Here is a 21,585-nt window from a genome sequence, read left to right as displayed (position 1 = left end):
TGGGGAGAAGTGCGCTGAGCCCGGGACTGGAGGCAGCTCTGCGCAGCCATCGGGAGCCGGGCGGGACTTCGCGCCCGGCTCCCGATGGCCGCGCAGAGCTGCGCTGAGCCAGGGACTGCAGGCAGCTCTGCGCGGCCATCGGGAGCCGGGCGGGACTTCGCAACCTGCTCCCGATGGCCGCGCAGAGCTGCGCTGAGCCCGGGACTGGAGGCAGCTCTGCGCGGCCATTGGGAGCCGGGCGGGACTTCGCGACCTGCTCCCGATGGCCGCGCAGAGCTGCGCTGAGCCCGGGACTGGAGGCAGCTCTGCGCAACCCTCGGAGCTGGTCTCCCGAGGGTTGCATAGAGCTTCCTGAAGCCTGCATTCGCCCCATAGGATGCACACACATTTCCCTTTCATTTTTGGAGGGGAAAAAGTGCGTCCTATAGGGCGAAAAATACAGTAATTACAAAGTCCGCACTCTGAACCTTACCTCTGCCATGAACTGCTCTCTAGATAGCCCCGCTCCTGTCTGCATTGTGAGGGTAGTGAGGCTGGCCTACTGCATATAAGATGGTTGCACGAGTTGCATCAAATGGATGTTTGTGGCTAGTGATGTTAAATTCTTGAGAATAATCTTTTGGAGAACATTCTTGAGAATATTCTCGATTAATGAGAATATTAGAGAATTTTCATTTAAAATAGGAGAATATTCATTTTAATGCATTGAAAATGATATAATTACTTAATATACATGTTTGTTCATTGGTAAACCTGTTCAGATGGCAACCAAAAACTGTACAGATACTTTTATTCAATGGGGCAATGCAGTGAATTCACATTCTTTGATTTTTTGCACCAAACTTGAAATTGAAAATGCAACGTGAATGACTCATGTTAATCACTGAGCCTGCCACTAAACGTATATTTACCATCCAATTTGAATTCAAATTATGTTGTGTATGCATGAAATGTAGCTTTTAAAGTAAAAGGAATATTTAAAAATGGCACTGCAAAACCAATTACTGGCACTGAATAAAAATATAGAAACGTCAACTGTTTAAATCAAGGCTACCTCGCATGCTGTTACACATAATTGTATAGGCTTAGGTACTTTAAGTGTATAAAGCATTAAAGCTACTTTCCTTTTTTTTTTTAAAATTACACTGTATGGCCAAGGGTATACAGTTTCTAAGAATAAGGTCACACCAAACTAGAAAAAAAGGCTATCACATATAGTTGAAATACATACAGATTCAAATATTCATCAAATTAAATGAATGGCATTTTTAAAACTTAAAAAAATATTAAAATGTTTTCTGTAGCTCACATTTCAGAACTGCCCATATTGAAAGACACAATGCCTAGTAATGTAATTGGACCAGGAAAAAAAAATCATTATTCATTACTTACACTGGCAATATCACAGCTTGACTTATTATTTACTAGATTTCTTTAATGTGGGTTATAAAACTGGTTCCTACACTAGAATTTACAGTTTGTGGAGAATATTCTCCACAGAATTTTCTAGCAGAAAATATTCTCAAGAATATTTGCATTCTCGAGAATATTCTCACCTCACATCACTATTTGTGACTTGCATTCTCTCTATTGGAAGAGGGAGAAGAGGAAAGATAGCATATGAGACATCACAATAGAAGGGGAAAGAGCCCCCAGCAGCTCCCACAGACCCCTTGAACTGGCCATTTCTCTCTGCGCATTTTAACCCTCCAAGTTTCCTTTTCTTTAAAGGGAGCCAGAGTGAGACTTCTGGGATGCAGCATTTGAGTGTACCCTCTTTAATGTGTTCTTGGTCTGGTTTCCATCATGTGAGCAAGGGTAACAAACATGGGGCCTTCCAGATGTTGTGGACTACAGTTTCCATCAGCCCCAGCTAGCATGACCCAATGGGCAGTTTTGTGGCCCAAAAACATCCAGAGGGCACCGCTCTGGCTTTGCACTGAAGCAAACTGAAGCAGGCAGCAGAGCTTCTTTCCTGGACTTCATAAAAATTATTGATCGCTCAGTTAGTAGAACATGAGACTCTTAATATCAGAGTTGTGGGTTTGAGCCCCACCTTGGGCAGAAAGATTCCTGCATTGCAAGGGGTTGGACTAGATGGTCCTAGTAAAAGGTAAAGGTGCCCCTGACCACTAGGTCCAGTCGTGACTGACTCTGGGGTTGCAGTGCTCATCTTGCTTTATTGGCCGAGGGAGCCGGCGTACAACTTCCAGGTCATGTGGCCAGCATGACTAAGCCGCTTCTGGCGAAACAGAGCAGTGCACGGAAATGCCGTTTACCTTCCCGCCGGAGCAGTACCTATTTATCTCCTTGCACTTTGATGTGCTTTTGAACTGCTAGGTTGGCAGGAGCAGGGACCGAGCAACGGGAGCTCACCCCATCGCAGGGATTCGAACCGCCGACCTTCTGATGGGCAAGCCCTAGGCTCAGTGGTTTAACCCACAGCGCCACCTGTGTCCCTAGATGGTCCTTGTGGTCCCTTCCAAATTGATGATTCTATCATTCAACATTTCCTGCACCACCTCATTTCCCTAAGAGCCTTTTTAAAGGAACGGCTGCCTTGAGGGTGGCTGTCAAAGGGGACGTGAGGGAAGATCTGGAGCCCAGAAGTTTTGTTCAGCTTTTTGCTACTCCATTGCTAGGGAAGGTTTATCTTTAACTCCCTTGTTGCCCACCCTTATCAAAAAGATAAATCAGCCATGCCAGGGTCATCGGTACAGAGCCTTGTTGTCATTGGTTCATTCTCACTTCTTCAGGTCTCGCTGACACGCAGTCCGCCCACTTATGAGATTGAGGGTGGGGGGCGCTTCCTCCTGTCCTACGACAGAACGTTGGTGATCAAGGAGATCTCCAGTGAAGATGTGGCTGACGTGCATAGCCTTCTGTCTCACTACCACCAGGTAAGACGAGAAGGCAAGCGGGCTTCTTTGTATGGGGTTGCAGGCATGTGATGTGGACTCTGACTTGGAGCGTAAAATAAGTTCACCTGAAGGATGCTCATGGAAGCAAAGGGCCACCTGTGCCTCACCCCACATCTGTTCAGTGGGGCCCATTGATCCTCCAGAGTGACTTATTGGTGTGCAGGTAGCTGCACGACGGGAGGCGGGGACAGGAAATGGTCTGTCTTCCTGTGAACTTTTTAAAATTAACTTGGGATCCAAACCTCCAAACTAACCTCCACGAGAATATATTAAATAGCAGTAAATATAAAATCTTAGTGCACTGAAGAGCAAAACTAAGCAAGTTTGCACAGTTCTTTCTGCTAGCCACGGACAGGGAAAAGGGCTTCAGGGTTCTGCGTGGCTCCTGCCCCCTGACCACTGGAGGTTGTTCTCCGTTCCTCACCTACTTCTGAGATCTGAGCAGGCATTGCTGCCATGCTGTCAAGCTTCTCTCCATAGCCTTAGGAGCAATTTTCAAATGGAAAAATACTGAAAGCTAACATTTAAGGAATGCCGAGTGCCCTGCTAGCTAAGAACAACACCAGTGTTGTTTGTGAAGCACCTCACAGATGTGGGCACTGTACTGAAGTTCAAAACACAAAATAGGCCCTATCCTCAGGCTGCCAAATTCTTCATTTGGGCCAACTAATAATAGGTGGAAGGAATACAATGAGACCTGTTCATCAGTATTGGTATGGAAGCATTCCATATAGACAGCCATGTTGGTCCACTAGGATGAAAAAATCCAAACAGCAACATTATTGCAGTACCTTTAACATAACAAAGTAAAATTCGTAAAGTAGTGAGTAAACCTTTGAGTCCACCACGACTCTTTTTCAGATTACATGTTAAGCATTTATAAAAAAATGTGGTGAAGAATATTGCTGGCCATGATGAAAAGCCCTAGTTTGTACTTTATAATAGCTTTAGGATGAATTGTAATAATAATAATTTTATTATTTATACCCCGCCCATCTGGCTTTGTTTTCCCAGCTCATCTGGGCAGCCTCTAGCACATATAAAAACATAATAAAATGTCAAACGTTAAAACTTCTCGATACAGTGCTGCCTTCAAATGTATTCTAAAAGTTGTGTAGTTCTTTATCTCCTTGACATCTGATAGGAGGGTGTTCCACAGGGATGGCACCACTACCGAGAAGGCCCTCTGCCTGGTTCCCTGTAACTTCACACCAGCTTCCTTAGGTTAGGTTATGATGCAAAACAGATTGCAGGTTGATGTGTTCCGGGGTGAAGAAAACAATGGCTGCTCTCCTTTAAAAAAAGAAAATCAAAATATTGCTGACTTTTTATATATGTCTCTAGTGCTCACCAGCATGCGCAGGACTCATAAGGCAGAGTGGAGAAGTAAAGAAAAGCATGGCAATGTCTGTATTAGCAAGGCCAGAGATTAATTACAGATGATGCACTAGGAAAACTGACTGGATTTTCACTGTCTGCCTCTGTGTGAGTGGATGGGTGGGTATTAGTCCCCCTTGAGCCGCTGTGATGGAAGATCTAGAGTGCCTTTTAAATCTAGGCTGGATATACTGTATTTTTCGCTCTATTGGACGCACCGGACCATAGGAGGGGGAGAACGGGGGGGGGGGGGGGAATTTCTTGTTCTCCCCCTCTAAGTCAAGGTGCGTTCTGTGTGTTCAAGGTGCGTTCACCCGAAGCCTCCGGAGCCCAGCAGGAGTTCCCGCTGGGCTCTGGAGGCTTTGGGTTCCTTTTGACCTGGTCTTTGACCGGGGCTGGCGGGGGGGGGGGGAGTGCTGCTTTCTCCCACCTCCAGCCCCAAAGACCAGGTCGGGGAACAGCGGGAAGGCGACGCTCCGCTGGGCTCTGGAGGCTTCAGGTGAACGCCGAGCTTGTGGGGCTGGCGGTGGGGAGAAGCGCTGCAGTGCACCCCAGGCTTCGGGATGCAGGCTGCTATCCCAGCGGGCACTCCCGCCGAGCTCCCAAGGCTTGCGGATAGCTTCCTGAAGCCTGCATTCGCTCCATAGGACGCACACACATTTCCCCTTCATTTTGGGAGGGGGGAAAGTGTGTCCCATAGAGTGAAAAATACAGTACTTGGTGCTCAAAAAAAGACAGTGGTCTTGTGATCAAGAGAGGATGGAGGTTAATGAAGAGGGAGTAGGACCCAAAGAACGGGATAGCAAGCCAAGTGCTGAGGAATAGTCCTCATTGGCAAAGGATAGCTAGCTGAGTCTGTTGCACCCTGACCGACGAAAGCCCCAACAAGCCAAAATGCAGGAGAATTGTGGTTTGGGGACTGGGACTCCAACAGAGAAGAATACAATTCCATTTTTGGATTTGCCTTCCTGAAGTCGTCCTCCTACTGTGCATAAGTCTTGTCTAAGCTTTTGGTGATCTTTGTTCTGGGCTCACTAGACTTAGCAAATGGTACTTCCTGAACATCTTGTTTCCTTCTTGCAGTACATTGTGAAGTGTCATGGGAGCACCCTGCTGCCTCAGTTCCTGGGTATGTACCGGCTCAGTGTGGACAACGAGGAGAGCTACATGCTGGTCATGAGGAACATGTTCAGCCACAGGCTCACCGTGCACAGGAAGTACGATCTGAAGGTAACGGGTAGTGGAGGGCTGGCGGGAAGTGTGCGCCAAGGCTGAATCTAGACACATCAAAGAAGCATTTCAGTTAAACGCGTTGCAAACTTTGTATGAGAAATCAGGTTAGCAAAAACGGAACTCCACAGCGCCATCTGGTGTCACAGTGTTAGAATGCATAAACAACACATATAAAGTGATTTTTCTTTGCCAATGTAGCTGAGTCCCAAGTCTTTGGTCCTGTTTGTCCATCTTTTTCTCCCTCATTTGCCCATGTATGTGCATGATGTTTGCTCCGGAAATCTCCAGAGCTTTACCAATTAGCTGTGGAAGTTGCAATATGTAATGCGTGGTAGTTGCATAATGCTGTGTCTAAAATGCTAATATGTCAGACAGAGCAATGCTGGGTTTTTACACCAGAGGCAAAGGTTGTCATGGAATTATGTCACCAGTTTCTTATTATTGGCCCATATTTATTCAAAAGTTTGCAGTCTCCCCCCACCTTGGCACGCCTGGCTTTCAGAAGATGCTTGAGTAGATGGTGTCATTATACGCTTTAGTCACCAGGTGGCACTGGGTGTAGTTGTATCTAGGTGGAGTCAGTAATTGCCTGTGTGTCTTCTGTTCTTCTTTTTAAAAGGCCATAAAGTTCTTATCTAGCTTTCTGGCACTGTATGCCTTCCATGACATTACTGAATTTCAGATCATCCTCACTTTGCCCTGAGAGTACAGAGCCAGCGCAGGAGATATAAAGGAAATACGTCATCAGGCAGGAAGCTGGAAAACACAGTGCTGAGTTGCGGCATCCAGGTTTTCTCCTGAAAAGCCTTGTTTGCAAAAGAATTCTGAAAAGCCTTGTTTGCAAAGAATTCTGCGCCTCTGTTCTCCATCTGTAAAGTAGACATGATAGTCACTACATAGTTGTGAAAACATATGAGCATGCGTGGAACTGTTTATAAAAAGATTTCGCACACACTTTTCAGCATCAGGTCCCAGAATCTAAAATTCAGTCATCTGAACTTTTAAGTGTTCGAAACAGTTTAAAAATGAAACAGAGTCACTGAAATAGGCTGGGTCCTGTGACTGTGATTTGCACCATTCCCACCTGCTGTGTGAAGTGGCAGCCACAGAGGCCATTGTTCAGAGGCAGGGTGTGCAATTTGCACCCACAAGCTCCCTTCTTCAGCCCTCCATCTCTTTTAATTATCTCTGGTAGCAGGAATGAGACAGACATCTGCTTGTAAGACATGAGAAATTGGCTCAATTCAGGTGATCCTCTCTCTGCTTATTAAGTTGAGATGCCGTTAGTTCCAGGCAGAGTTTTTGGCTGGATGTAATTGCAGCCTGATGGGTTCATGTGTACTGTAGGCAAAAGTTTGGCTTCCTCCAAGGCAAGAGTGGGGAACCTCTGACCCATGAGCCAGCCTTTGCCTGCCAAGCCATTCCCCCTCCCCAAACCACATGCACCCATCAAGTGATGGGTGGGAGAACAAGGTTTCAATCTGTATTGGCTGCACAATCCTGTTCTCAGCAGGCTAGGCAGCAAGATTTGAGTGGAGCAAGATCTGGGGATTTAAAAGGGAAGGAGGAGGAGGAGACTTGGCAAAAGAGTCCCCTTCTTTTAAGTCTCCTCCCACTTCCCTTTTAAGAGCAGCGCAAAAGGGATTTTGACAGGTGGGCACCCCCATTTACCTGTCAAGATTTGACCCGTGAAGCAGATCCTGATACGGGTCTGGCCCATGGAGCCAAAAAGGTTTCCCACCACTGCTCCAAAGGGAGCAAGACAAAATCAAGCACAAGTTCAGATTCTGGTAAGGCAGAATTCAAGCAAAGCAAAAATCAAGTTCCTGGAAGGCAAAGTCAAATAAACTGGGTAGCACCCTGCATAGTTGGGCCTGAAGCTCAAGCCTGAGAGGCATATGAGCAAACTCAAATATTGCTTCAATAAAACAGTGAACAGGGTGGTGATACAATGACTACTGCCATCGACACAATATCTGTAAACAAACAATGAAAGTCCATAAAAATGGCAAAAGTAGTTTCTTTCCCAAATAGGTTTTATCTTAAAGAATAGCAAACATAGTACTAAGAGTCCACTTGTAATATACCAATGGTTCAGAGCTCAGACGTTGTTCCAGTAATCCTATGTTTCATTGCTGAAGAGCTTAATCATCAAGCTTTGTAGCAAATAATATACAACAACAACAATCTTTATTATGGTCCAGAGACCCAACAAAAATAATATACAAGAGAAGACAGAATGTAAATGACTTAAAGCAGGGGTATATCTGTCCCCATCTGCGTGTTTCCTTTGGGAGGAGCATAGAAAGAGGACGACGTCCTTCACTTTGTTAAACCTCCTTCAAATATTGCTTCAGCAACCTTCAAACCTAGACTTAAACAGAGGCACAGCTTTGTCCGGGTGACTAGCTCTGGCTCTGGCCAGTGAAGCATCTTCACTTGACAGGGCCATGGCTTCAATAGCCATTAACCCTGGTGCAGAGGGAGGCTGAGGTTCTGCTGAACTGTACTCTAAGGGCAACAATGTGACTTCCGCAGGCTAGCGGCTTGCCAACAAAACAGAGAAAAAAGCAGTATTTACAAATGTTGAATGACTGAATAAATAGCTTGTTCCTTCATCTCTCCTGTCTTGAGCTGCCTGAGGCTTTCCTGACAACTTGCACTCCCCTTACTACAAAAGCCTCCCCTCTTTGGCTTGCAACCCCAGTTCCAAACTCTCCTCTTCTGGACATCCTTAGTCCTCATTCCCACCTGAAATGAAGCCTATGTGTGTTCAAAAGCTTTTGCTTCTATTTGTTCCTCGTATCTCCTTTTCCCTCCCTCCCCACCCAACCAGGGTGCCTAAATATAGATCATAAGCTGCTTGGAGCAAAGGACTGTCTTTTGCTTATGCTGCTCTGCAAAGCACCCTTCACACTGATAAATAGCTCCATCTCCAAGGCAGGAATCCTTTGCTTCCCTCTTAGTTTGATGACGTATCACTTCTAAGGTCAGATAAATTTTGGTTTGCTCCGGTCAGGAAGTTCCCTTTTGGGCTTCCACCAACCATCTTGATCAAGCCAATTAAAACATATTTGGCTGAGTTGCATCTCCCAAGAAGGGCATCCGCTTCTGATTTGAAGGCAGCGCGTAAGAGAGGATCTATTCCTCCTTCCTTGACAATCTGAAGGCTCCTGCCAGCCTGCTGAGCACATTCTCATTCCACAGCCCTCCTCGTGTCCTTGCCTGGCAGAGGCATTGCCCAGCATTAGGCGGACAGTTAAAATAGGTTGTGGTACAGACCTTCTCTGATAGCTCTGTGCTTCACGCTCTGCTCCCTCTTCCAATTCCTATTAAGCAACATGTGGCTTGCTGTGCTGATTAAATGTTCTGATATTGCAATGAAATGGCCCCCTCAGGGTATTTGTTCAGTACATGGACAGTATCAAACTCAGGGTCTCTCTCTCTCTCTCTCTCTCTCTCTCTCTCTCTCTCTCTCTCTCTGTGTGTGTGTGTGTGTGTGTTGGAAAACCAAGCTAGGAGAATGAGATGAATCATGTCTGCCCCTATCTTCCTTCAGCCTGGCTGCACATCATCAAACTGACCCAGAGCAAGGTTACATAGATCTTTTATAGTGGAGTTAACTAGGCCCTTGTTTGCAGTTACGAACATTTTAGAAGATGCGGCTGGAGGGTTGAACTGCAATGAGGGCCACAGTATAAAAGCAGCTTTTGCTGGAGGGCCACAGCTGAGGTGCTTATTATAAAGGAATGCAGTTGGAGTAACTTGGATATGTTGTTAATCAACCTGGATGGCTGATTATTTACTTATTAAGTTTCTATACAGCTCTTCGTCTGAGGACTGCAGGGCAATATACAATATAAAAACATGAAAATACATAACATGGTAACAAAAACAAACAATACACCCACCCACCCACACAGTTTAAAAGGCCATATATTGTTTAATTAGTCAAAGACCTGGAAAAAGAGGTATATTTTTGCCTGGTGCCTAAAGATATACAATGAAGGTGCCAGGCGAATCTTCCTAGGGAGCTCAGTCCACAAGTGGGGACCCACTGCAGAAAATGCCTGTTCTCTTGTTGCTACCTCTGGGCCTCATGTGGAGGAGGCACACAAAGAAGGGCCTCAGAGGTCGGTTCATATGAGGCGGCCCTTGAGGTATTGTGGTCCTGGGCTTTCTAGGTCAAAACCAGCACTTTGAATTGGGCCTGGAAGCGAATCGGCAGCCAGTGCAGTCGGTCTAGGATTACAAAATAGGCATTGCCTGTGAGGTTTTCAAAATAGGATCTCTCCTTTCAGGGCAAAATACCGGATTTAACCCACTGAGTTGCTTCCCCTTCTGATGCCCAGGCTCTGCTGTTTGTCAGCTCCACTTTTAGGGCCAGCAATGTGCTAGGTGCTGCACAGAACATAGCAGCAGTGTAGCCCTGGTTGAGAAGACAGATGCTGTGGCCTGCAGTGGAATGCTGCAGTGTGGAGTGTTTCTGTTCGGTGCCTGCAGGACAACTCGTATTCTATTCTCCCTCTCATGTTGTTTCCCCCTCCCAGTCCCTGCCCGCAAGCAGCCAGTCAGCGTTCTGTGGCCACTGAGCATGATTGGACCTCACTGTGTTGTTTTGCTCCCCCCATGGTTTTTTTTTTTGTGTGTGTGTGTGTTTTAATAGTTCTTGTGCAAGCCTTTGGGGTTCCCCCAGACCTGCTGATACCTCCATTCTGTACTTGCATCAGGCTGCAAGTACCATTGCATCCTTAAGCCTGAAACAACACCCTTGTGGTATAATTTTTGCGTTTTGAAAAATGCCAAGAAAGGTTTCCATCCTAGCATCTGAAGTCTTATTTAAAAACAAACAAACAAACAAACAGCAGCAGCAACAACTCAGCTACTTTACTGCCCAAGCAGAGCTTTTGCAGCAGGTGAGACCTACCTAGGTTCATATTTTGGCTACATCAAAAACTCTCTGGGTAGCCTTGGCAAGTCATGCTTCCTCAGCCTCTTGCCCTCCTCCTATGAAGTGGGAGAGAATATAATTGCTTGCCTTATATGGTTAAAATGAATAGTCTGTAATTTGCACGGTGAAGGGTGTTATGCAGAGTGCCATCGCCGCTGTTTATGTTGCAGCCTTTTGATTCCTGACTGTGCCCTCTGCCTATCCTGATGGAGACACAGATTTCTTGCATCTGAACTGGTGCCTTTGTGGTCGGCAGATGGTGGAGGACAGTGTCCGTAGGTCTTATCTTGCCCATTGTAATAGCCCCTGGGGACAGAATTATGGCAGGTATCTCTGTGAAACTCAGTTTCACAGAGGAACAGTTTGAACAATATTGTTTTTATCTCACATCTGGTCAAGGCAGGACAACATCATAATGTATAAAAACACTGCTTTTACTGTTACTATTACTTGGATTTCTTACCCACCCTTTGCCATGAGGAGCCAGGGTGTATCACAACAATATAAAAATAAAATATCAAAGTCAGTTGCTTAAAATACACACACTATGAAAAATAGAACATTGATCTTTTGGTTTCCAGCTTGTTTAACTGATGTTTATTCGAACGCTGTGGGCTGGATTCAACCAACGGGTCCTGGTAGCAGAAGCCAGTGCTGGCACAGCGGGGCTTTCCCCACACGCCTCTTCCTATGTGCCCCTTGTGCCTCCCTCATCTGCCTTGGGGGGTCGGGGGGAACCCCCAAAACAGCACATGGAGTGAAGAGAGGGAAGATTGTCTTGTCGAGCCCTGATGGAACAATCTCCTTAGCACAACACCCATTGATTTCAGACTTGCCCTGAAGGCCATGTCCATTTGTGTTTATGATCCATGCTCTTAATGTTTGTGTTTCTGCTTTTTTTCCCAGGGCTCCCTGGTGTCCCGTGAAGCTAGTGATAAAGAGAAGGTAATTTGAGATTATGGCTTTCTGGTGAAAGGTGGTGGCTCTCCCTCTGTTTTGATGTGTTGCGAAGTGATTTTTGGCTTGCTGGCTTAAACCTCAAGATGATGATAGACCTTCGTCTTTGCAAAGGAAGATAGAGGCATGACCTGAGAGCATATTTATCTCTTTAAAAAATTAGGCAAGGGCATATATGCATTTACATTGCACTCCTGGTATCTGCATGTGCTAGGAAGAATAAACAGACCTTGACTAAACTAGAAGAAGTGGAGACTATGGAGGCTTAAAATATGAGCAAAGGGGTATTACTGGCGAGTTGTTTCCTTGGAATAAGTTTGCAGGATTAATGTTTGCATTGACATCAAATTCCAGGGGGTTCAAAAATGGAGATCAAGAGGGGAGGGGCTATAACTCAGTGGTGGAGCATGTGATGTGAATGCAGAGGATCCCAAGTTGAATTCCTGGTATCGCTGGTTTAAAAAAGGTTCCATTAGCAGGGGATGGAAAAGGACCTTAAAAAGAAGTTGTCACAGGCAATTCCAGGCTTAGGTGGACCAATGGTTGGCAGCATCTTATGGAACTAAGTAGCATTTAACATTATAGTCAGGACTTCTGTGGGCTGTGATTCTGCTGGAAGCCCAGCAGAACAATGTAGCCATGGGCACAGAATTCAGCTTCCTGAAAATCCTTTTGAGGCAGGGGGTAATTCTGCAGTGATCTCCTGGCCAGGAGATTTATTGCATAATAAAAGTCCATGTTGTTCTTGAAAGTGATCTTGCTGAAAACTGGGAGTTAGTTATGTTTTATTATTTATTTAAAATAGTTAGATGGTGCCCCATAACCATGTTGTGCAAGGGCTTGCAAGAAGGTTGAAAGCAAAATTTAAAAAAATTCTTTCAGTGCGCTTCTTCCTTGTTTTGGCTCTGGTTCTGCCCTCCAAGTCTAGATTCAGCCAGCTGTTGACTCAGCTCCCAGCCTCCTCTTCATTCGAAATATGTTTCTATTCCTTTCTAGGGCAAGGAGCTACCAACCCTCAAGGACATTGACTTTCGAAACATGAACCAGAAAGTGTACGTTGACGAAGAAGCCAAGAGGGATTTCATGGAGAAATTAAAGAGAGATGTGGAGGTACTGTGGCTTAGGGGGCCTAGCTCTGATACAGTCACAGCAAGACAGGAGTAGCTGGTCAATGCATATCAGTAGGAAATGATCCATGGGCACAGAAAGGGATTTATTGACAGAACAGGGACTTTTGCAGGAACTACACAGCCACGCTTTGAAACAGGCTCCATTTTTGAGCAATGTTCCCTGATAAAGAGCTTATTCTAGCCCCAAATGTGTTGAGTTTTAATAGGCTTTCAAGCTAGTGTCAAGAAACAGGGGTGCTAGTGCAGTGTTGCATCCCTGCCCCCCTTTCCTAAGAGCTATGTGTAACTATTTGTTCAGGGATGGAGAGTTGGATCCGGCGAGCGGGATGGATTCTGATCTCCCACGCAAGCTAGTGGGCAAGTTTGACTTGACAGTTGCCTGTCCTCTTCATGCTCGTGCAGTTTGGAAATCAAGTTGCTCAGGCCAAGGTGCTGTGCTTTGCAAGGCCAAACAAACAGCGGATTGCCAGGGCTGGCATAGGTCGTCGGGGCTTCCCAAGTGCTGCATGTTGGGCTTTCTCAGAGCTTTGCAAGTGTCGCCAATCAAATATGTTACTTGGTGTATGGCTGCAGTTCCCAGAGTTCCCTGAGAAAGATGATTGAATGTCAAAGCACGATAGGAATTGTAGCTCTGCGAGGGAAATAGTGGTGTCCTAATAGCTCTCAGTGGGACGTGGGTGGCGCTGTGGGTTAAACCACAGAGCCTAGGGCTGCCGATCAGAAGGTCGGTGGTTCGAATCCCCGCGATGGGGTGAGCTCCCGTTGCTGGGTTCCTGCTCCTGCCAACCTAGCAGTTCGAAAGCATGTCAAAGTGCAAGTAGATAAATAGATACCGCTCTGGCGGGAAGGTAAACGGTGTTTCTGTGTGCTGCTCTGGTTCGCCAGAAGTGGCTTAGTCATGCTGGCCACATGACCTGGAAGCTGTACACCGGCTCCCTCGGCCAGTAAAGCAAGAAGATAGTCGGCCACGACTGGACCTAATGATCCGGGGTCCCTTTACCTTTAACAGCTTTCAGCTGTTACCTCAGCTCTCACCATGGACAAATTACAGTTCCCAGGTATGGCGGAAGCCATACCATTTTAAGCCACACCACTTTGGGGACCACTTCAATCTGTACAGTGCAGATAGAACTGTTTTTGGGGATGGCAGATCTTCCCCACCCGCCCCAAACCAAAATTTGCTGCAATGAGATGAGGTTAGGTTCCAAGACTAGAAAAATGCTCCCAGCCACTATCTCATCAGCTATTATATTTCCTTGGGGACTGAGTCTGCAGAACTGAAAATGCTTCTGCAGTGCAAGATTCACCCTATTAGCCTTAATGACTGCTAATAGCATGTGTGGGGGGTGGGAAGGCTGCAGCCGCTCGGAGTCTAATTTCTAACCCAGTATTCTGCGCAGCCTTACCCCCTCCATCAGCTGAGTCCCACCCTGACCTTCCCCCCCACCCCACCCCAGCTTAGAGCTGAACATCGCTTGTGACCCAAATCAGGGAAACGATAGAAAATTAGGTTTCGTGATTTACAGAACTTGAAGCATTTTTGAGGACAGAAATTGGAGTCGCCTAGTGACGGCCCCTAGGAATAATCTGCCTGGAATTTTCCTCAGCACGGATGCCCTTCTGCTAGTTGGTCTCTGTGAAATCGTCTGCACAGGCCACATGAGCAAAGAGAGGGGAAGAAGGCCTTGAATTCTTCTGTTTGAATGCCCTGCTTCTGTACTCTGGTGTCATCTCATATACATAATGCTTCCAAAAAGGGTTTACAAAGTGGCTTACACCAAAATTCCCCTCTGCTTTCCTGAGGGGGACACCTGGTAGCGGCAGCGTATGCCTCGCATTCAAACTTACCTCAGCCGCAAACACCCAATGGTGTGTCGACCTTGGCTTCCCATGTGCAATAGAAATATTTCATTTCATTTCAGAATGAAATGAGGTTGGTTAGACTGGGAGAGAGAAGTAATAATAATAATAATATTTTTTTATTTGTACCCCGCCCATCTGGCTGGGTTTCCCCAGCCACTCTGGGCGACTTCCAACAAAGATTAAAAATACATTAAAATATCACACATTAAACTTCCCTGAACAGGGCTGCCTTCAGATGTCTTCTGAATGTCAGGTAGTTGTTTATCTCTTTGACATCTGATGGGAGGGCGTTCCACAGGGCGGGCGCCACTACCGAGAAGGCCCTCTGCCTGGTTCCCTGTAGCTTTGCTTCTTGCAATGAGGGAACCGCCAGAAGGCTCTCGGCGCTGGACCTCAGCGTCCGGGCAGAACGACGGGGGTGGAGATGCTCCTTCAGGTATAACTGGCCCAATGTCACCCATTGAACTTTGTGGTTGAGTGGGGGTTTTTAACCAAGTTCTCCCTGGGCCTAGTCTGGCACTAACTACAACTTTTAATACTTGAAATGTGCGTAACTTTATTTATGATGATGGTGACTTCAAAGATGGAAGCACAAGGGGAAACTGAGCCATATGATGTTAATATTCGCATGCACAAGGATTTACGGAGTATTAAATTTTATTGCATTTGCATTTTCCCCTTCCTGTAGCAGAGGTAATTCTTCCCTCCTCTGTTTTATCTTGACAACAATCTTGTGAGGTCGGTAAGGCTGAGATGATAGTGAGTTTCATGGTTGAGAGAAAACTTGAACGAGCCGTACAGTCCCTCCACCGAAAGAGCTGTTGTAGCATCCTGGTTAAGCACGTGAGATTTGAGCCAAGAAGTCCTTGGAACAAAATCTCAGATATGAATTCTTACAGCCTTGACCCAGCACCTGGGATCTGCAGGTGCTGCTGACCTGATCTGTGTGTAGTGCCATAAGGATTACTGAGGTAATTACATGAAGCGCTTTGAACATTCTCAAGCACTGTAGAAATGCAAATTATTAGCACTAGTAGTGGTACTGTTATGCCAGGGTGGCATAATGGTTACAGTGTTGGCCTATGACCTGGGCGACGAGGGTTCAAATCTCCACTCAGCCATGAAGCTCACCTTGGCCCAGTCACCATCTCTTAGCCTCACCTTCCTCACAGGGTTGTTGTGAGGATGAAATGGGTAGGAGGGGAACCATGTGCACCACCTTGAGCTCTTTGGAAGTACTAATAATAGTATTGCATCCATTAATACAAGTAAATGCTTTCCAAATAATCCCTACTCCTTCAGTGCTTTAACTTCTCTCTCAGTGAGCATGAGAATGCCTTAAGCACCTGAAGAACTGAGGCACATATTCACACAAGCGTGGACTGAGACCCTAAAGTAAAGCTCTCTAGGTCTCTAAGGCCCCATACTGGGGTGTGGGATGGTTTGTGGCCCCTTCCCTGCCTCTTGATGCCAGTCGTGTCACTTGCGCATGACATTTTTGGCTATCATTGTGTAAGTGTTCAGTCTGTGATGCTGGAGAAGTTTTGGTGGGTTTGCCAGCTTTCTCAGCATTATGAAGAAAATACGGATTACTAATGGTGCTTCAGTCAACTGAGCGGAGGCAGAACAAGGACAGGAGTCTGAGAGTCAAAACCTGGAGGCATTCCAGTTACAAAGGAGGTACACAGCTTTGAACAGCCAAGGCAATTAATCATGGGGACAGGCTGCCAGGAGAGGGTGGTTCTCTTTTCTCCCCCCCCCCCCCAAAGAAACACCACATGCCACCTTTGGATTAAAACTGCACTCCCTTTTTAAAGAAGAGGAAATGGTCTTTATTTTTCCTGATGAATCCAAAGTAAATTCTGCCCTCTGGGTTTTGCACTTACGATCAGTAGCTGAAAAGATCAGTAGCTTACAAAAGGTAATTTAATCCGTAGTTAACCCTTGGTATGTTTATAAAACAGGCAACCCTCGATTTGCACAAGGCTTTCATTCCGGATCATTGTGCGCAACGGCGGAGCATGCATAAGCCCCTTATGCTTCCTTTTCCAGCCACTTCCAGATTGCCACAGTGTACATGTGCACATGTTTATTGGACATGGGTATCTTGGTCGTTGCCTGTATTCTGTTGGAAATTATTATTCTATTATTATTCTGCATTGCACATGGGGTTGTCCGTTTTGCTCATGCAGAGACAGCACTGGATAACAACCAGTTTTTTAGAGGCGTTCCACTTGTAATAACTAGAAAGCAAGCCCATTGTTAACTTCTTAGTTTACTGACAATTGTGTCCATATGTTCAGTTCCTAGTGCAACTAAAGATTATGGACTACAGCCTACTGTTGGGGATCCATGACGTGCAACGAGCTGAACAGGAAGAAGATGAGGATGTGAAAGAGGAAGAGGAGGATGGAGAGGGGGAACCTGGGGGTGTGGCATCAGTAGGTTCCTATGGAACTTCTCCTGAGGGTATTGGCAGCTATCTCAACTCCCACAAGCCTTTGGGACCTGGTGACTTTGACCCGTACATTGATGTCTATGCCATAAAAAGTGCTGAAAGTAAGTAAGGACAAGAGGGAACTTCCCACAAGTCAACTTTGTCTTTAGTCAAAACACCTTAATTATCCTCTGTGACACAGGAGTCAGTCTGCCTACTTTGTGCCTTTGATTGCATATTTCACGGAAGGGCAATATTCCAGTCAATTATTTACACATTGCGGCAATCTATAACAGCTCTCCCTTTGCCCCCACCCTTGTGGAAGCTGCAAACCACAATCCTTGTTTTAGGTTTTGTGTCTCAACTAGCTCGTTCCCCCCACCCCCAAACAAACCATGACAAGAAGCTAAGGTTTGTTTTTGACTTCTATTTGCTATTTGCTTCTGTGAAACAAACCACATTCCCCAATTCAGATAAAACACTAGACCTAACCCAGGGATCCTGGTTTGTTGCTCCCGCTTGTAGAGAAGTGAAGTAGGAGTCATTTACACACTCATGGTTAACTATGCTTAACGGTGGTGCTGTGGGTTAAACCACAGAGCCTAGGACATGCTGATCAGAAGGTCGGCGGTTTGAATCCCCGCGATAGGGTGAGCTCCTGTTGCTCGGTCCCAGCTCCTGCCAACCTAGCAGTTCAAAAGCACGCCAAAGTGCAAGTAGATAAATAGGTACCGCTCCGGCGGGAAGGTAAACGGCGTTTCCATGCGCTGCTCTGGTTTGCCAAAAGCGGCTTAGTCATGCTGGCCACATGACCCAGAAGCTGTACGCTGGCTCCCTTGACCAATAAAGCGAGATGAGTGCCGCAACCCCAGAGTCGGTCACGACTGGACCTAATGGTCAGGGGTCCCTTTACCTTTACCTTTTACCATGGCATGCAAACATGGCTAAAAGAGAGTTTTACCATGAATGCTGTGGAGTTAACTGGGGAAGAAAACTGCAGAAATCAGAGACAGAACTTGACTAGATTGTTGTGTGTATGCATGCATCAGCAAGATTGTAGTGCAAGTATGTTATCTACCCTTTGGCACCAAATTTCAACGCCTTTTAATTTTTAATAAAAGTTTGTAGCCCTTGGGGGCGCACAGAAAAGCTGTATCAGCTAGTGCCTGCTACGATCTGAGATGTCAAACAGATTTACACAAGATACCCATGAACAAGCTTCCATTTTTTTGCCTTATATGGATCCTGTTGTGATCCTGAAGAGCTTCATAGGACACAAGACACAAGAGCTTCATGAGAGACTCTTCCGTTAAAAACTAGGTCTTGGAAGTCCTGTCTGGCCCTCTGAGCCAGACTTCTCTTCTTTCAAGTCATCACTCCTTCCTCCTTTGGGTCTTTCTTAAATGTGGAATCTAAATGCCAGCTAAACTACACACAAATAAGAAGATGTGTACATCTGCTCAACTTGCTTAGTTTTGACTGCAGAAAATGTGGCTTGTGGGAGAGAGGGTGGCACGCACAGCCCTTGCTGTGGGCGAGCCAGGTGGATATCTGCTTCCTGGAGAGGAGTCAGATTTGATAATAGGGATTCTGAAGTTTACTTCCTGCCACTGTAGTATTTTCTGGATAATGCGGTGGCTTCATCTGTAAAATGCAGGCTTCTTTAGGAAGAAACATGTAGAAGATGAATTAATCATTCTTGAATTGTTTGCTATACTTGGGGCAGGAAGGGATTCTTCCCAAATTTAACTGATATAATCTAATGTTCCTTATGTGGCTTTTTTTGTCTTTCCTCCCAGCTTGAGCTTGTTTCACTTTCTTGAGTTATTGGACGTTTTTCAGTTCTTATGCTACTTTGGTTTGGTGCATCCTATTAATTCCTACTTACGTCCCATGTACCCTTGACTGTGTAGTTTTATGCATTGGGGGGGGGGGAGTGCTGACAGGTTCCCTCCTGCCCCCACCCCGTCCTAAGATTTGGTAACTCGCATTTTGCCCTGTTGGAATCCAGTGCAGAAAGAGCCTCATGGCATGAGGTGTGTGTGTGTGTGTGTATGTGGTGGAATGCAGAGGGTAGCAGTGCCCATGAGCTTCATCGACTCTCTTTACTTTTCCAGATAGCCCCCAGAAGGAGGTTTATTTCATGGGCCTGATTGACATCCTCACACAGTATGATGCCAAGAAGAAGGCTGCCCATGCAGCTAAGACCGTCAAGCACGGGGTGAGTCTGGCCTGCACAGTTCTTCACAATGGGCCCCCTAGGTGTGGACTCTGGTGGCCCCCACCTAGCCTTACTAAATCAAAGAGTCAACTACATCACCTACGTGAGGATTTCCAGACTTCTGGTCAGTTTCATAGCATCCATAGTGGTGACGGTAGCCACAACCTAGAGACCAAAAAAGGTGGACTGGTGAGACAGCATCATCTTCAGGGTATGGGGTGATAAAAATGTCACACCGTGTGAATGATTTATTCCGAAGTCATTTTTATTGCATAATTGGCTTAATCCTTTTTGTGCCAGAGGCACTTCCTTGAAATAAAGTGGCATCAGTACTAAACTAGGCCAGGGTTGGGGGTTATATAATGCCAAAGGAGACATTGTAAAGCACATGTGTGTGAGAGAAATGGTTGATCAAGGCCATTTTCAGACTTCTGCTCAGATGTTCTCTCTTCCCTGCCCTTCCAATATATTCGCTCCTCAAACTGTTATTTTTCCCAGTGTGTGTGGAAAGATAGGGGCATTTTATGGTGGTTGTTGACACTTTGTCTTCCTTTTCAGGCTGGTGCAGAGATCTCCACGGTGCATCCAGAACAATATGCCAAGCGCTTTCTGGACTTCGTCACGAATGTATTTGCTTAGCAGTTGTGCAGTCTGTCTTGTTGGCTGAAGCTTCAGATCAAAGGCTTTCCTGCCCTCCTCCCCCCACCTGTAGTTCTCCCTCTCTCCCCCACCCCAATTCTCAGTAAGAGGGATGGTTTCCCCCCCTGCTGTTTGGGTCAGCAGGAGAGTTGGGTTGACTTGAGCCCCATTGTGGCTGGTCTGGGGGATGGCTGCTGAATCAAGTGCCTTATCTTTGACCTTCCGTCGGGATGAACAACCGTCCAGAGCACTAAAGAGGTTGCTGCTTTTGAAGGCAGCCTAAGCAGGAGAAAGATGGCTGGCTTCAGATTCATCCCAGCATTGATATTCTAAACTGTACAGGGTACACGCTACATTGGTGACTCTGGTCAGGGCAGGATCTAAGCTCGCACATAAGGTTTAATGGTATTTTATTCAGAGACAGAATAATATGCAATAAGAATTTAGTCTTGTGCCTTGAAAGAAGGGGGTCAAGTGGATTCTTCCCCATTTATGCAATCAATTCCCTCTGAGGGTGACTGATAGTATATATTAGCTTACCCCATGATACCCAGTGGTAGTGCCTCGGTGTTTCAAGGTCCTCCTCCTTATTCTTTACCACCCCTTGCTGGAAGGTTGTGCTGTAACCCACCCCTCCTGAGTGGTGTTGGCTCCTTCTAGCACTCCAGTAAATAGCAGAGGCTCTGATGAGCATCCTGTGAGCCTAGCACTCCAGTTCTCACCCCCAGCAGTGCAGCCTCCACTAAACCTTGTTGCCAAAGTTCTGCTCCTTACGACAAGAGCCTCTTCCACGAAGGGCTGCTTTCAGAAGTCCTATGATTCTCCCTCAGCCATCACTCCAAAGGAGGATTAGAACTGATTCAGGGTTTGGGAGCTACTTCGGGGCTGCCCGTGGGGATTTGAGAATGTCCTCTAGGTGGCTTGCTGTGCCTGCTTTGGCAGAGGCAGATGGGTGTGTGTAGGGGAGAAGAGACAGAATTATTCTGGCCCTGTGTAATATATTGCATCCAGCTGTTCCCCTTGCTTCAGTATGTACCAGACTGTGTTGAGTAGCTCTGCTCACTAGTAAGGCCTGTGACTGTAGAAAGTCCTGGCTTCCCAGCTCCACCCAAAGATAGCTTGTCCAGTTGAAGCCTCCAGAAAATGTCAAGGCGAAAGCCTTATCCGTTCCCTATTTTAGCATAGCTTTTGGGGACAGGATGATGTGGAAATGCCATGCCCAGGACGGGGGCGTTTTCAGAAACATTATGTGTGTGTGTGCACAATCTTGTGAAAGGGGCCCTAAATGTTTCCTTCTGAACTAACAAACTTATATGCTGAAGGATGTCAATCTGTCTGTCAGTAGCTGTGTGATGGGGCTCTCTGAGGAAGCAGTTTATATGCCAAGGAGCTGTGAGGTGTCTTAAAGAGAACATCCCTCTGTAATAGTGTATTCATTAGTTCAGCAGAGCACAGCTGTCAAAGTTGATCACAGGCCAGTTGCTCTTCCTGGCCTGGCGCACCATCTTAACACGCCATGGCAGCTGTTCTGGTAAGGAGAGAGGCTTATGGCCGGCTCTGACAGTGGCACAGCCACCCAGCTGGCTGCTTTAGGCCTAGAACTCGGGGTAGTGCTATGCTGTTCCATCAGTTCCCTCCCCTCTGCCCCCAATATTGTGGTTCTGCTGGGACTTGATGCCATTCCTTCAATGCAATAAAGCTTGTGCCATGGAAACATGCTTGTGCCCTGGGGCTGTTGTACTATCAGCCCCTTTTCAATGTTTCTTATTGTATAAGACGTTGTGTATTTCCAGTTCACTCTTGTATCACATAGAAATAAATTATTGAACCAGAAGTTGTCTGCATGCAAAAATCCA

The 21,585-nt window shown here is 46.3% G+C and overlaps 2 protein-coding genes across 4 annotated transcripts in view; one reads left to right on the top strand and one right to left on the bottom strand.

Moving 5' to 3' along the window:
- PIP4K2C (phosphatidylinositol-5-phosphate 4-kinase type 2 gamma) overlaps positions 1-21,563 on the top strand; it is a 36,866-nt gene extending 15,303 nt beyond the window's left edge. For all 3 annotated transcript variants that reach the window (XM_083428303.1, XM_083428304.1, XM_083428305.1), the window contains 7 exons: positions 2,757-2,900; positions 5,382-5,528; positions 11,389-11,427; positions 12,436-12,549; positions 16,736-16,991; positions 18,987-19,090; positions 19,649-21,563. In XM_083428303.1, coding sequence (XP_083284429.1) covers positions 2,757-2,900; positions 5,382-5,528; positions 11,389-11,427; positions 12,436-12,549; positions 16,736-16,991; positions 18,987-19,090; positions 19,649-19,729 — 885 coding nt within the window. In that variant the 3' untranslated portion in view covers positions 19,730-21,563. The remainder of the gene's footprint in view (positions 1-2,756; positions 2,901-5,381; positions 5,529-11,388; positions 11,428-12,435; positions 12,550-16,735; positions 16,992-18,986; positions 19,091-19,648) is intronic.
- LOC310671915 (rho guanine nucleotide exchange factor 11-like) overlaps positions 1-21,585 on the bottom strand; it is a 79,007-nt gene that overhangs the window by 25,403 nt on the left and 32,019 nt on the right. The gene's annotated exons all lie outside the window — the stretch shown is intronic.

This window comes from Podarcis tiliguerta, assembly GCF_965153285.1.
Source record: "Podarcis tiliguerta genome assembly, chromosome: 2".
NCBI classification, from domain to species: domain Eukaryota; kingdom Metazoa; phylum Chordata; class Lepidosauria; order Squamata; family Lacertidae; genus Podarcis; species Podarcis tiliguerta.
This window is presented reverse-complemented; position numbering and strand designations above follow the sequence as displayed.